The 13,062-nt window shown below is 40.5% G+C and overlaps 2 protein-coding genes across 9 annotated transcripts in view; one reads left to right on the forward strand and one right to left on the reverse strand.

Annotated features, from left to right (window-relative positions):
- The window catches only part of MPPE1 (metallophosphoesterase 1), a 38,766-nt gene extending 36,355 nt beyond the window's left edge, over positions 1–2,411 (forward strand). For all 4 annotated transcript variants that reach the window (XM_040549976.1, XM_040549978.1, XM_040549977.1 and 1 more), the window contains one exon: positions 831–2,411. In XM_040549976.1, the coding sequence (XP_040405910.1) occupies positions 831–1,133 (303 nt within the window). In that variant the 3' untranslated portion in view covers positions 1,134–2,411. The remainder of the gene's footprint in view (positions 1–830) is intronic.
- The window catches only part of GNAL (G protein subunit alpha L), a 197,419-nt gene that overhangs the window by 8,091 nt on the left and 176,266 nt on the right, over positions 1–13,062 (reverse strand). For all 5 annotated transcript variants that reach the window (XM_040549970.1, XM_040549975.1, XM_040549973.1 and 2 more), the window contains 6 exons: positions 8,694–8,748; positions 6,452–6,525; positions 5,514–5,572; positions 5,156–5,276; positions 4,146–4,276; positions 2,426–2,493 (listed from right to left, as the gene is read on the reverse strand). In XM_040549970.1, coding sequence (XP_040405904.1) covers positions 2,426–2,493; positions 4,146–4,276; positions 5,156–5,276; positions 5,514–5,572; positions 6,452–6,525; positions 8,694–8,748 — 508 coding nt within the window. The remainder of the gene's footprint in view (positions 1–2,425; positions 2,494–4,145; positions 4,277–5,155; positions 5,277–5,513; positions 5,573–6,451; positions 6,526–8,693; positions 8,749–13,062) is intronic.

A 13,062-nucleotide genomic window follows, 5' to 3' on the forward strand; every position in this document is an offset into this window, starting at 1 on the left:
TAAAACATCACCAGCTGGAGAATCCTGTGTACAAAACACCAAAATTGGGATAGGGAGTGTTTTGAACAATGAGTTCAAAAGAGCTTGGCAGGAGAAAGGATGTACGGAGAGCTTGGGAGGAGAAAGGATGTGCCTGCACCTTCAGCCTGTGTCAAAAGGAAGGAGAATTTCCTATAAAACACATTTCCTGCTACGGGAGATGCTGTCACCAGCTGGGGCAAGTGGCGAGAGCTGCCTGGGAGAGAAAACGCCATGGTCGAAAGCAGAGCTGGATTGCCAGCCCTGCAGCAGCAGCGTGCTTCCTGCCAGGCCTCACCCAGTGCTTTCCCTGGTTAAAAATTAATGACTTTGGTTTCATCGGTGCTCGCAGCCGACCTCCTGCTGAAGCCAGCAGACACCACGGGCAGCCACACCGATTCTGAAATTAGCAGCCAATGCATTTTGCCTTCCTAATACTCATATGTTACCTTGTAGCTGTATTTGCTGGGTATGTTTTTATACTTATCTGCAGGTTGAAAATGATCACCTCTTCTTCCTTTCACCTGGCTAAGGACATGAGACCCCTTCCCCAGTCTGTATGCTGCGTATATTTCTCTTGTACCCCCCTCTCCAAAACCACAGCCTCTCCCCAGGACTATTTCTGCTTGGCCTGAGCACCAACCTCTGTCCCTGCTTGGCCCTGTTGTTGCCACCACCAACCAGGCACATTCAGGCTCTTCAGACCCCTTACCTGACCAGAAACACCTCACTTGCAAGACTTCCCTTTCAAACTGCCGAAAAGTTTAAAGTAACTGTTCAAATGACTACGTTTCTCTATTTTTTTTTTAAAGCTGAAAAAAACAAAGCACAAAACCAGGAGAGAGAAACACAAGAATTGCTTACGGAGGGGATGCTCTCTGCCAAGCCTACAGTGCACGGGTGGCACTGGGGAGAAGCTGTTTTGGCCCCATGCCCAAGCCCCAGGAGCTGCTGGCAGGTGCTGGTCCCAGCCCAAACTCTGCTCCTGCACCCCAAACCCATGGCACCCGCGGCTGCAAAGGGCCTCTGCAGCTCTGTGGTTGTTTTTTTATGTGGTTGCAATGCCTACACCCCCTTCCCTCCCTACCCGCTCCATAGGTGGCCTCTTTATATAACGCACGTGAGTCATCGCAGGTAAAGATCTCGCCCTTGATGTATTTTTTTGGATAATGAAGAAACAAAAAGGCGGGGAGTTTCACCCTGCTCTTCCTCTAACCTGGTTCTCTTTCACCCTCCTTCTGAACTGGACACCCTCGCTGTCTGCCTCACAGCGTGTCGGTATTACTGCCAGAGAGACTTGGCTCGAAGTGCTCTTTTTTTGGTAACTCTTATTTCAGTGCAGTGCAATCTGATGGTTTTCCTCGTAATCCGGAAGGTTAAGGCAGTGAGTGGAAATCCCCGAAGTGTGAACATAATTAATTGCTTCTTTCTCAGTTGTTGATTCAACAGCTGTAAATCCTAACAATACTTTTAAACGCATGACTTTAAAATTCTTAATGCTAATGATTACACTTGTTCTCGCGAACACCCCCATATAGTTTCTGTAAGTAGGGCAAGATTTAAAGTGCTAAGCTTTAGTTCTGGTCTCCGTTACTACTTTGCAGGGTTGGAATGACTCAATATGACTGAAACCATAAGTTATTTTGGACTAAGCCCCTGTTTCTGGTAGGAATGCTGGGCTGTGATTGTGTGACTGATAATTGCCTGTTATCTGTGATATGTAGATAACACCTCTTCGGTTCCAGCTTCAGAGGAAATCTTAATCACAAAAATAACTGTGACCAAACAAGTCAGCTTCCTTACTGATTCCTCAGTAGGGCGAGGCAAACCTCCTAACTCGCACAACAGAGTCAACAATTGTTTTTTAAGGACAAAATCTGCTTTCTCGTTCATTCCCTCTTGCCAGCTAAACACTGCCAAAGCCCTTGGAAGACTGCAGGTTAAAAAAACAAAAGCTGATTGGCTTGGGCACGGACTGGACTGACATGCAAAATAACCATTCAAGGCAACAGTCAGTGGCATCTTACAGGTAAAGCCAACCACAGGAAATCTCACTAATTTGCAATGGAAATAGTCTGCGGCGTTGCCTTCCCGAGCACAGTGTGACGCCGGCGGCACCCGCCGTGAGCCTGGCAACGAGCTGGCAGCCAGACACCTGCTTCCAGCTCCTACCTACTTGTTGTGAGGTACTTTGCAAAGCAGGTGACTTTGTATTAAACAGGCATAAAAATGTGCGAGCGCTGGAGAAAGTTCCGCAAGATGGGCGGATGAAAGGAGTTAGGGAATTGCCAGACATGCTCCTCTCCTTTTAGCTTTCTGCAAAACCCCGTCAGTTTTCCCTAAATAAACTATGCCATCTGCCAGTATTTCCTATGATAGAATCATACATAAGATCAAAATTACTCACTAAAAATTCATCCCGGATGAAGAACTTGGCTCTTGTGACTTTGGGGTCTTCTCCTGCATCTGGTGTTGCTGTTCAATTAAAAATAAATTACATCAGAAACATGAAAACCAAACAATCCTGTTTTTCATAATAAAAGATTTAATAAGGAGGAAGTAGTCCTTCAATACAGAAATTAAAGCCACAGGAGACTCCTGATACACAGTTCTAAAATGGAAGCATACTGTAAAATCTGAAATAAACTTCTAAACATCTTTCAGGGTCCTGAAAATTTCTGAAACTTGTGCAAGCCTCATTGGTCATACCATGAAGAGGCTTACTCACATCCATAAGTTTGTTCACATAAAAGCAAACCAAATGGGGGTTAGGGTTTGAAGTTTATCAGAAAATCTGACTAGAAAAAGCAGCTGAGCTATTTGATTTGTGCAACATGCGAGCACCTCTGTAAGAAAAGATTCTGAAGACAGGGATTTGGGTTTAAAAATGGCTAGAGCAAGATTACGCTTGAAAAAAAAGTCATAGTATTAAAAGCTCTTTTAAAATGTATCTTTTTCTTCCAGGCCCCAGGTCAGCAGAATTCTTAGATGTATTGCCACTTAAATGTATGAGATTAAATTCTTGTTGAACTGGAGGCTAATTCCTTGGTACTAGTTGTTCGTCATGAAGTCATCTCTATCTAGACCATATAACAACTATATTTACTCTAAGTGTAAAAATCAAACAATGCAGTGAAGAGAGAATCTATTCATTTCCCTTTGGTGTGGTTTCTCCTCAACTAAGATACCACATCAAATGCTAATAAACATAATATTGTAAAGGACAAAATTTATTGGGATATGGAAACATTTTCTACTCTTATCTACAGCAGTAGGCATAAACATAGAGCAGCTGCATAACCAGCGGCATCTTAGGAGTTCAGTGCTGCTGACCTTAAATAATGTGGTCTAAAATTAGAGAATAAATGAACAACTACGGGTTAAAGACAAAGAGCTGCTTCATATGTAAATATTCTGGATCAGTCAGGATATCTGCTGTGAAATCCCACTGAGAAACATGAAAAGCAACTTTATCCTGACAACTTGGTTACTATGGAAAATGTTGATTTTAACAACTTACCCAAACTCTGTGTATATATGGAGTGTATGCTTGGGAGAGATATTTGTTTGATAGTGACAAAAGATTTCTGAAAGTCCTTAGGGTTATAAAACTGGTGCCAGGTTAACTCAGATTTTAGGAAAGTTTATTTATCCTCTGCACTTGAAACTCAGTACCATACTCTTGAAATTCCAGACCTGAATGGAAGGTGAAAATAGCTTATTATTTTCACTTCCATAACTTAGGCTGCTGTTGATGGTGAGTGGAGGATGTAAGCCTTTTCTGACAGGTCACCTCAAGCCATGTGGCAGGGAAAATGTCATTTGGCTAAAACAGAGGCTAGTGGTCGTGAAGTGCAAGTTTTACTCCTTTTGCTAGACACAGACTTGAAGTATTTGGCAAACAGTCTGCCTGGTATGAAACAGGTGTAACACTCACTTGATCACAAACCCAGGAGCCTGGACAGCACAGGGCAGAGCAGGCTGCTTTGCCTTGCACATTCCCGTAACATTTCATGTGAAAGAGCTGTGTGTTTGTGAATTTGTGTGTGTGTGACAGAGACAGAGAGAGGTGCTGTGGACTGGGCTATGCCAGTTAGCCAAAGCCCTGAAGTGGTGAAAAAACTTACCATCCTCAGGTACGGTGTAATGCGCGTATTCAGGAAAGTAATCTTCAATTTTTGATTTCCCTGCCAAGACTTTTTCAGCCAGCATGTCCTGTTTATTCAAGAACAAAATGATAGAAATGGTCCGTAACCACCTGTCAAAAACAAACCAAATGTTTGGGTTATCTCCGACACATTAATCAAAGAAAACATATCACAGCAATGGAAATTTTATGGACTGTCTCTGCATGGGGTATTTGGAACCTACTTCTACAGAAAAAAAAAAAAAGAGATCTAAAATTATTATTTCAATTGAGTTATACCTGTGCTGGTGAATATATTTATAGGATCTGTATATAAATTTATAAAATCTCCAACAGACATCACTGAAAGGAACGGTCTTCAAACATTGTTTTCTAAACTATCATTTTGATATCAAGTTGGGAAAATGATGATGGTTCCTGAAAGCACCACAGTCCAAAAACTGACATTTCTGTCTACTTTGTTTGGTTTTGCTGAAGCAAGAGACTAAGGCTGGAAAACTGTGTTCTCCCAGTTGCTCTGTCTTAACCAATAGCTCATCCACAGAAATATCCTGTCTGCTAGGATGACCTGTATGACACCTGATGAATCAAAAGTAAATAATCCTTCTTCTTCCCCAATTACTGCCTAGCCATGGCTGTGACAATGTACCTTTGCGACCTCACTTAATGCTTCTCCTCACTTTACCTTCAGTCAGCTCTCAGTGCAAAGCATTGTGAGGTGTGTGTGCTAAAACTTTTAATTACCTTATGTATTGTTTTAATTTATTCTCTGCTAGGAACATACTCAGACTCCTATTTGGTTTCATATTTACGTGTCACTCTGGCAGCGGTGGCGAAACAATGTGTGTCACTGCGTGTGCACCCCGTGACCTGGCCCCACCTGGACATTTTCTGATAGTCAATACGAGTGTTTGGTAAAATGAGTCCTAATTTGCAGGGAGTTGAAATGTAGCTAAATTTGCAGGGGGTGAAGAAAGAGGTATATCTTACCTGTTATTCCAGATACTTTTGAAAAGGTCCAGGGATTCCCGTAGTCTGTTTGTGTTATTGTCTTCCCTTATTACCATGTTGTAGCTGCTGCAAGCCACAACGAAGATTATAGCCGTGACATCTGGACAAAGCACACAGAAGAAAGGAGAGGAAAAAAACTCTGTTACCGCAGCACATACACCTCAGGGTAATACCACCATTACTCCCCGAATTGCCCCAAACACCTGAAGAAATTATAACATTGGATTTCTGTATTAGTGACGCACTACGTTCTCAGTGTAAGTAAAATGATATAAATACAAAGCTGCTCACACTGCAGAGTATATTCAAAATAAAACCATGGAATATTTTCACTTACCATTAAAGCATTGAATCCATTTTCTTCTCTCGTCTCTCTGGCCACCTACATCAAACATGCTGTTAAAAAGCCATAGGATGTTATATCACTCATGTGCACTAGGAAAGTCGCATGAAGCATGCAGCACAAGTGTTCATTTTATGAATCTGACAGCTCCAAGGACAGTGGCACTAAAGTACTGCCTGAAGGGGAGAGAGACCTGCGGATGCTGCGCTGCATGTCACAGCGCTGCACCACTCCACCTGCCCTGCTCTGCCAGGAGAACGCTACCATAAAGTAAGAAATACTCTTTTTCCAGGAAAAGTGCTGGCCTTTCTGGTGTGCAGAAACACGTGACATGTATGGTTGGGGCTACTGCATTACAAACAAGCACAGGTTTCATCATATTTCGAAGCATGGTGGAGAGAGTGCATTGTCTACAAGGAGGAGGACACGGGCAGCTCTTCAGTCCATCAGCACTGTCACCTTTTTGTGTGAGAAACAGCGAGTGGAGGTAGCCCGATGGAGAGTGTTTCAACAGAAATTAATGCAAATTAGTAAGATTTTGAGACACAGAGCTTGCAGCCCTCCAGAAGAAGGAAGACATTTAACTCTCTTTGTTGCATTACACCAACTGTGACTTGTGGCAAGATACCAAGTGCTGTGAGACCTTACCCCAGAAGTATTTTATGAGTTTACAGTGCTCTATCAACAAACCAGTTGGTAAAAACAGCCCCATGAGAGAGCAGCATTAATACACATGACTAGTATCAGCTTTTTTTATGAAGTACGAGGCAATTTGACTGGGACCTATTGAAATTGCTAAAAAAACAAACTAAACCAAACAGTCCTTACCCCCTCCCTACACCTCACGTTACCAAGAACAGACGAACACAGACATCTGAACTGAGTTGTTAAGGATTAGTAAGATAATCATAAATTATTACTAATAGACTTACTGGAAATTTACTTTATCTACTTGAAATCTTGTTTCAAAAATCCCTGATGTCAAAACTCTGCATCTTAATAGGTCCTGGAAATGAGAACACGGAAGCTGATTAGTGACATTTTTTCTATCCTAATTTTCTTTCTAAATGCATGCAATAATATTTTCCATGAAAAGTCTTAGATGTTCCATTTAATTAGAGTTCAATCAGACTTGTTGGTAAACCCGCATTTGTCCATACTGACACGGTAGATACACAAACAACATCTCTGAATTTGGCTTGTGCATACTCTGGAAGCAGAACAATACCCCATCTGTGTTCTCCTTAGTGCACACTGAAACCAATAATTGATTATCATATAATTTTATATGTGATGTGGATAATGAATTCTGAAGTTACATAAAACTAAGAAAAATATGTTGTTCATGTTGTAAAGTCAAGTATTCAAATGTTAGAAAACTCCAGATTTACAGTTGCCCAGGCAACCTTAATTCTGCCCTCTTTTGTACTGAATGAGACAGGAATCCTATCGAAATAATAGCTTGTGACTAAGTAATTAAAGCTCTATTACAGTGCACAGGGGAACAGAATTTAGGCTGCAGGTGAATTTGGCATTTCTTTCTTATTTTTCATGCTAGCAGTACTTTACACTTAAATAACATTCTTTTAATAATTAAAAAAATATAAATTCCTGCTTTCTCAAAGGAAGTAGGTAAGAGCAATTTATGATGCATACCTGAAGCAGCTAGCTCTCCCTGTGCCATTACCATCACTAGCAGGATTTTTAACCTTCACTATCCAGCACTGCTGCTGGAGCAGAAGTTTTCTGCCTGCCAAACACCGAAGGCCTCGTCTGATCTTCAGAGACATAGGGCACTTCTTCCCAAAGGAAACGTCAGGAAAAAAAATTGAGACAGCTAAATAACGGAGCAAATCCTCCTGTGACAAATGGCTGCTCAAGGTAGAGAAAGGCCTCGCAAGAACAAATACAGGGCAACGCTAACATAAATAATAAAAGTAAAAATGAACCTTTGCTTCATTGACTTCTCTCTCCAGCTGAGCAATACTGATGCTACGGTCAGGCCAGGGGTCTACATGGAGTAAATCTCACTGCAACCACTTTTGTCTGAAAACGTCCTGAGGGCTTTAATAATTGATTCTATATCGGGTCGACTACATGAGTTTCAGCTTATAGTACAACGTGTATTATTTTTTATTGCCTTCTATTTCAGGATACTTGTCAGAGTAATCGGACAGGCTTATGGTTATAGACTTGAACTAGGTCTGAACGTACAGGTTCTGCTCCACATACTTCCCTGTGTGATCCCTGGCATGTCACTTCATTTCTCTGAATTTCAGTCCCTGATTACACAATGAGATTCGACAGTTTTACTTTATTTTTTTAAGAGCATCCACCCGTCATACCCCTTGGGTAGTTAGACTGAATTATCTGGTGTAGGGATTCTCTTTTACTATGAGTATTTGCAGTTTACCAGGTGGCCTGCAATCTTGATGGAGACTACTAGATGATAGCAGGATACTGGCACTGAAAACTAACAGCCTCTGAGTAAGTTTGCTGAGGAGATGACCTGCCCAAGGAAAGCAGGCAGCCTGAGCTCAGGGAAGCCAGCTGAAGCCATGCAACATGCTGAAGCCTCTTCTCACGCCAAGGCTGCATCATTTCACATGTCCTGCGAGTAAGGCTTAAATGGCAACTATTCTGCCCACAGGAGACAGGCACAGACTGGAAAGAAGGTGTCTGCATGCCTGCAGGGAAATCCATAAGGTCTGCTGCTGCTGTGGGTGCTCCCCGCTGAATTTGGATACTGGACCCACTGCAGGCTGCTGTCCCTGAAGGACCCCGCTGATGGACACGGGACGCCTCCCTTCGGGTTTCCATCACCTCCACCGCTGAAATAAAACACTGCCTCTGTGTAGCAAAGGCTGGTGATGGAAACCGTATGCTTTTACATTTATGTTTTGTTTGCTTTGTTTGTGGAACACAGAATGGAAGGCAAGGAGAAATAACAGACATATTACAGGAATCACCAACCTGCATGTAACAACAGTAAAATACAAGCTTATCCCCATCGAAAAGCCTCTTTTTCTTTAACTCCCGTTACTTAAACTGCTAGACTGTATTTTGATAGTATGTGGCATGGCGTATTTCAGCTGCTGGTGGGACTAAACTAAATTACCCAAAGAATTCATACAAATGGGTGACTTGGTTCAGACCCTATCCCATTACACTAACCTGATCTGTGGGTGTGTAGTCATCCATGCTGACGCTGTCAATTCTTTCTAAAAAGCTGGAAGAGAAAAAAAAAACATGCACTTAGATATGTAAAATCCTGTCTAGTATAGCGCTTTTCATGCTACCTCTTCCGGTTTAGATTTCAGCTGCAAAGTAAAATCACAAGTCTGATAGTAAAGCTATGAGCCCAATGCTTTACTTACATTGCTTGGGGTTCTAATTTCTGAGCCAAAAATCTCTTTACCTAGACTTTGCTTCAGTATGTCGCTTTTACACTTACCATTATGCGGTACTCTCAAGCAGTCCAAATGCAGTTAAATGTCACAATTTTGTGACGTCCACTAAAAAAATACCAAGTCTATCCATGTGTCATAACATTATGAGGTTGCTTAAACATAAACAAGATTCTGGGGTTTTTTAGAAAGAAAATGGGGAGAAGGGTTTCCTTTATCTAGCTGGCTTAGCATAATGTCATGTTGATTACAGTCTCAGCAATGTTAGCAGAAATGTTAGTTAATGTATACAAGGAGCTTTGGCCTGAAATGTTTCCCCTGAACACTACAACTAAAGCATAAGAATTGGAAAGCAAAACTGCACGAAATGGAGGTTAACCAGTCTGCCTGTTTACATTGCCAAAACTCAGTGAAATCCATGAGGTGAAACACAACTGCAGAGAAGAGCAAGAGGAAAGGGAACCAGAAAAAAAGGGGGATGACATCTCCAATTATTTTAAAGATCTTTTTGAGCTTTATTTCTTTCCTAGCACATGTTAGAATAGCAGCAATAAGGATATAAAAATGGGATTTTCTATGTAGAACTAAAATAGACAGGTTCTCCTCCCTCACTTTCACCCATTTCTTAGATTTGTGTGAGCCCAGATGGCTCATTTTCCCGGACTGCCTGTATGACTTAGAAGCTTTCTTGAATTTCTGCATTGTTATTTGGTATTTGGCAGTGAATACCCCACTGGCTGACTCATCCTGCTACAATATTATCAAGATTTCTTTATCAACTGGCATTTTTTTTTCCCAATTTTACTTGGGTGTGCATGCGGAATCTATTTAATTGCAGTGGGAACGAAGTAAAAACAGTGAACTCTTGCCTGGCAATGTGACTCACTGTTAACACAAGAGTCACACACACTGACCAGTTGAAAAAATACCCCCTAAAAGCCTGACTGTACTGCTCATAGTACTTTCCCACGGATACTAGCTGAAAGGAAAAGAAAATATGCCGCGTATATATTTACTTATACTATTTTTCCTTTTTGAACCCCCATTGTTATAACAGGGGAAAAAAATCCAGTACAGTTAGAATATGCAGTTTTTCTTTCTGTACCATCAAGGTGTGATGTCTGAACAACGCATCTAAAAAGCACTTTTTTATACAACAACACGAGGGGTGCCTAATTACAAAATGATCCTGAACAAACTTGAAAGAAAAAGAATCTTTTCCCTAAACCTCCTCCCTCACCAAAAGTAACCATCAACTTACATACAGATGTAAAAGTGCATCTTTAGAGCTAGCCACAGTCACCATTAGACAGCAGCCGTATTCAGCAGAACCTTCTGCTCTGACGTTTTCCTCACCCTGAGGAGCGATCGAACCAAGTTTTACTTGTTACCCCCGCAGTTAATGCAGACGCTGGAGTGGAGAGATGTGTTTTTAACAGGCATACTTGTCGTTAACCCAGCTCTCATCTCAAGCTCACAGCACGCAGTAAGATGAAAAAGGATGGCAAAAATCAACAACCCCCCAATGCCTCCAAGCTGCACCTCTTCCTAAACAGTCATTGTCCTTAGCGAGGCCGTTGAGGCAGCATTCCTGTTTTTCCAAGTCTGTCATGAAGTTTTGTGTTCAATTTCTTAACAGTTTGATGTGGTTAATGCTGTGGACAGAGGCGAGTGTTTGTGCACAAACACGACTCCATCACAATCCCCACGAGACAACATGCATCATCATTTTTCTTGCAGGAGCATAACTTCTGGAGTTGATCTATAAACCACAGGTGATACATCTTGACTCTCCGACACCAAGGCCACGCTGGTAGCACTGACCCAAAATGATTAAATAGCATGATATTTAGTACCAGTGCACACCTCTCTCTCCTCTACAAGCACTCCAGGAAGGTTATTGTTAGCATTTGCATTTATGTGCCATGTATCGGCCCAAGTCATCTTCCATTTAGAAATTGTCAGCCTCCTCCAAGTAATAGAATATATTTCAAACATCCTCAGTGGCAATGCCACAGGTAAGAGAGAGAGCGCTCTGTTAAATCACCTGTGCTTAAAAAACATCTGTTTAGATAGCCATGTTTTATGTTCCTAAGTTTGCTGGCCACACGTCATCTACAATGAAATGAATGCAGTGATTTACAGTTTTAACTGCCATCCTGCTGTATCAAGCTGCTTTGCTATCACTGGCACCCAATAAATCAGCACATGACTGGGCTAAATTTCGTAGCTTTTCATAAGGTCGTGATGGACAGCTTTCCTAGGATTTCTTTTGGAAGGACTCTGAATGTGCACTGAGGTTTCTAGACACTGAAACATAAAAAGCCATACTCTGACTTTTTGGAAAGAAAATCAGTTCCTGAACATCCTTCAAAATAAGCTCCTTACTTGGCTAATTAGCACAGTATCAAAAATAGCTCTGACAGGCAAATTTATATAGTAGGTTCAAGTAATGGATTCCAGATGAGATAAGGAGGCAGTACTGCCTCATTACTAAACACACTAGCTTCATCCTCATTACTGTATTAAAATGTGAAAACCGGACTCACTCTTCTAAATTGTTTTTCAAAAGAACATTAATTTCTACTAATTCCAAATGCCTCTAATAATTATGTTCTGGTGTAATGTACATTCTTATATATATATATATATCCATATATACACCCCAGCAAATTTTGCATTTACATGACTAAAAATTCAATTTGCAATGCTTAAAATACAAAGATTCCTCTCAGCTGGGGCAGCTCCTACATCTCCACTCAAAAGATCAGCGTGAGGAAAACACAATAACAGAAAAATGTATAAAAATGGACACCAGCATCACCAATTCGCTCTTTTTAGCTCTTTTTAGCTCATGTTTTTTTCAGCTCAAGGATAGAATTATTTTCACAGAACCGTGTCTTTTTACAATCCTGACAGATCTTCTATTTATGCATCTTTTATAGAAACCTGTGCTCAGGATTGATGTTAATTCTGCAGTAACTGCTTTGCATGTAAGTGCAATGAACTTTAAACTCATGCATTCAATTCAAGTGTGAATACAGCTATAACGTGATCTAATATTTATATTTCTAGTTCACAATTGTGGTTTTATTTATGCAGGATTCAGTCTGAAAATCAGTACAACACTTAGGTTCTTCTTAATTTTATGGTAGGATGGTCCACACATCCTGATGTGGAACAGCACAAACTTTTTTTTAAAAAAAAACAAAAAACAAAAAACTTTTTAAATAAACCAAGCAAGATATTGGAAGGAAGGTCTTCACTGCTCAGTTTGGAAATGCAGTGGTTTGATTTGCCAACAAATTAAAGCAAAAGAAAAATGGACTGATAAAGTTAAAAAAAAAAGAAACAATCACGAGCTACTGACATTATTATATCTATTATTAAACCTATCTGTAGTTTTATAAATATCTTCAGTGAGTTTCCTAGGAAACCCAGCTGACACTTAGTTTGACAAGCAATCTCTACATTTTATATTATGCAAGCCATGAACACAAAAGTACAGGTTTTAGATGTGCCTGCCAGTGCATGTGGGAACTATCAATAAGCATTATTCTCTTGAAAAACCATGGCAATTTCAGCAGCATTAGCAGCTATACAAGAATTTCTGGAAAAAGGATTCATAAATGCACAAATAAAGAGGAGGTAATCGTACATGAAAATCCTTTTCTCACTGGGTAAATCACTATGCTGTTCTGTACAGATATTCTGACCCCACAAACAAAATCACAATTAATAGAAAATCATGTCTTGAGAATAATACTATAGACACAAAAAACATGCTATATTTATAACTGTATTTTGACAGTCAAGAATTGGAAAGATAAGTGCTAAACTGCAGATCAATATAATGAACTACACATTTTAATACATCTTTTTCTACCCCAACCATTTTTTTCTGCTCTCTCCCTAACATTTCAAAGCCCTTGTATCAAAAAGATACTGTGGAAAACAAGAAATCGAACTCAAATCAAAATACTCTTCTCTTTAAAACAGGAAGGTAAAATGGTAACTCTGTAGCTTAAAGTTCTCAGAATGAAGATTCTCTAATTTATTCTCAGGTGAGTTGTCAGGGTCTGCAAACCTTTACATTTCTGATGGACCTTTGAGGGCTTTCCAAACTCTTTGCATTA

Source organism: Cygnus olor, chromosome 2, assembly GCF_009769625.2.
Source record: "Cygnus olor isolate bCygOlo1 chromosome 2, bCygOlo1.pri.v2, whole genome shotgun sequence".
NCBI lineage: Eukaryota > Metazoa > Chordata > Aves > Anseriformes > Anatidae > Cygnus > Cygnus olor.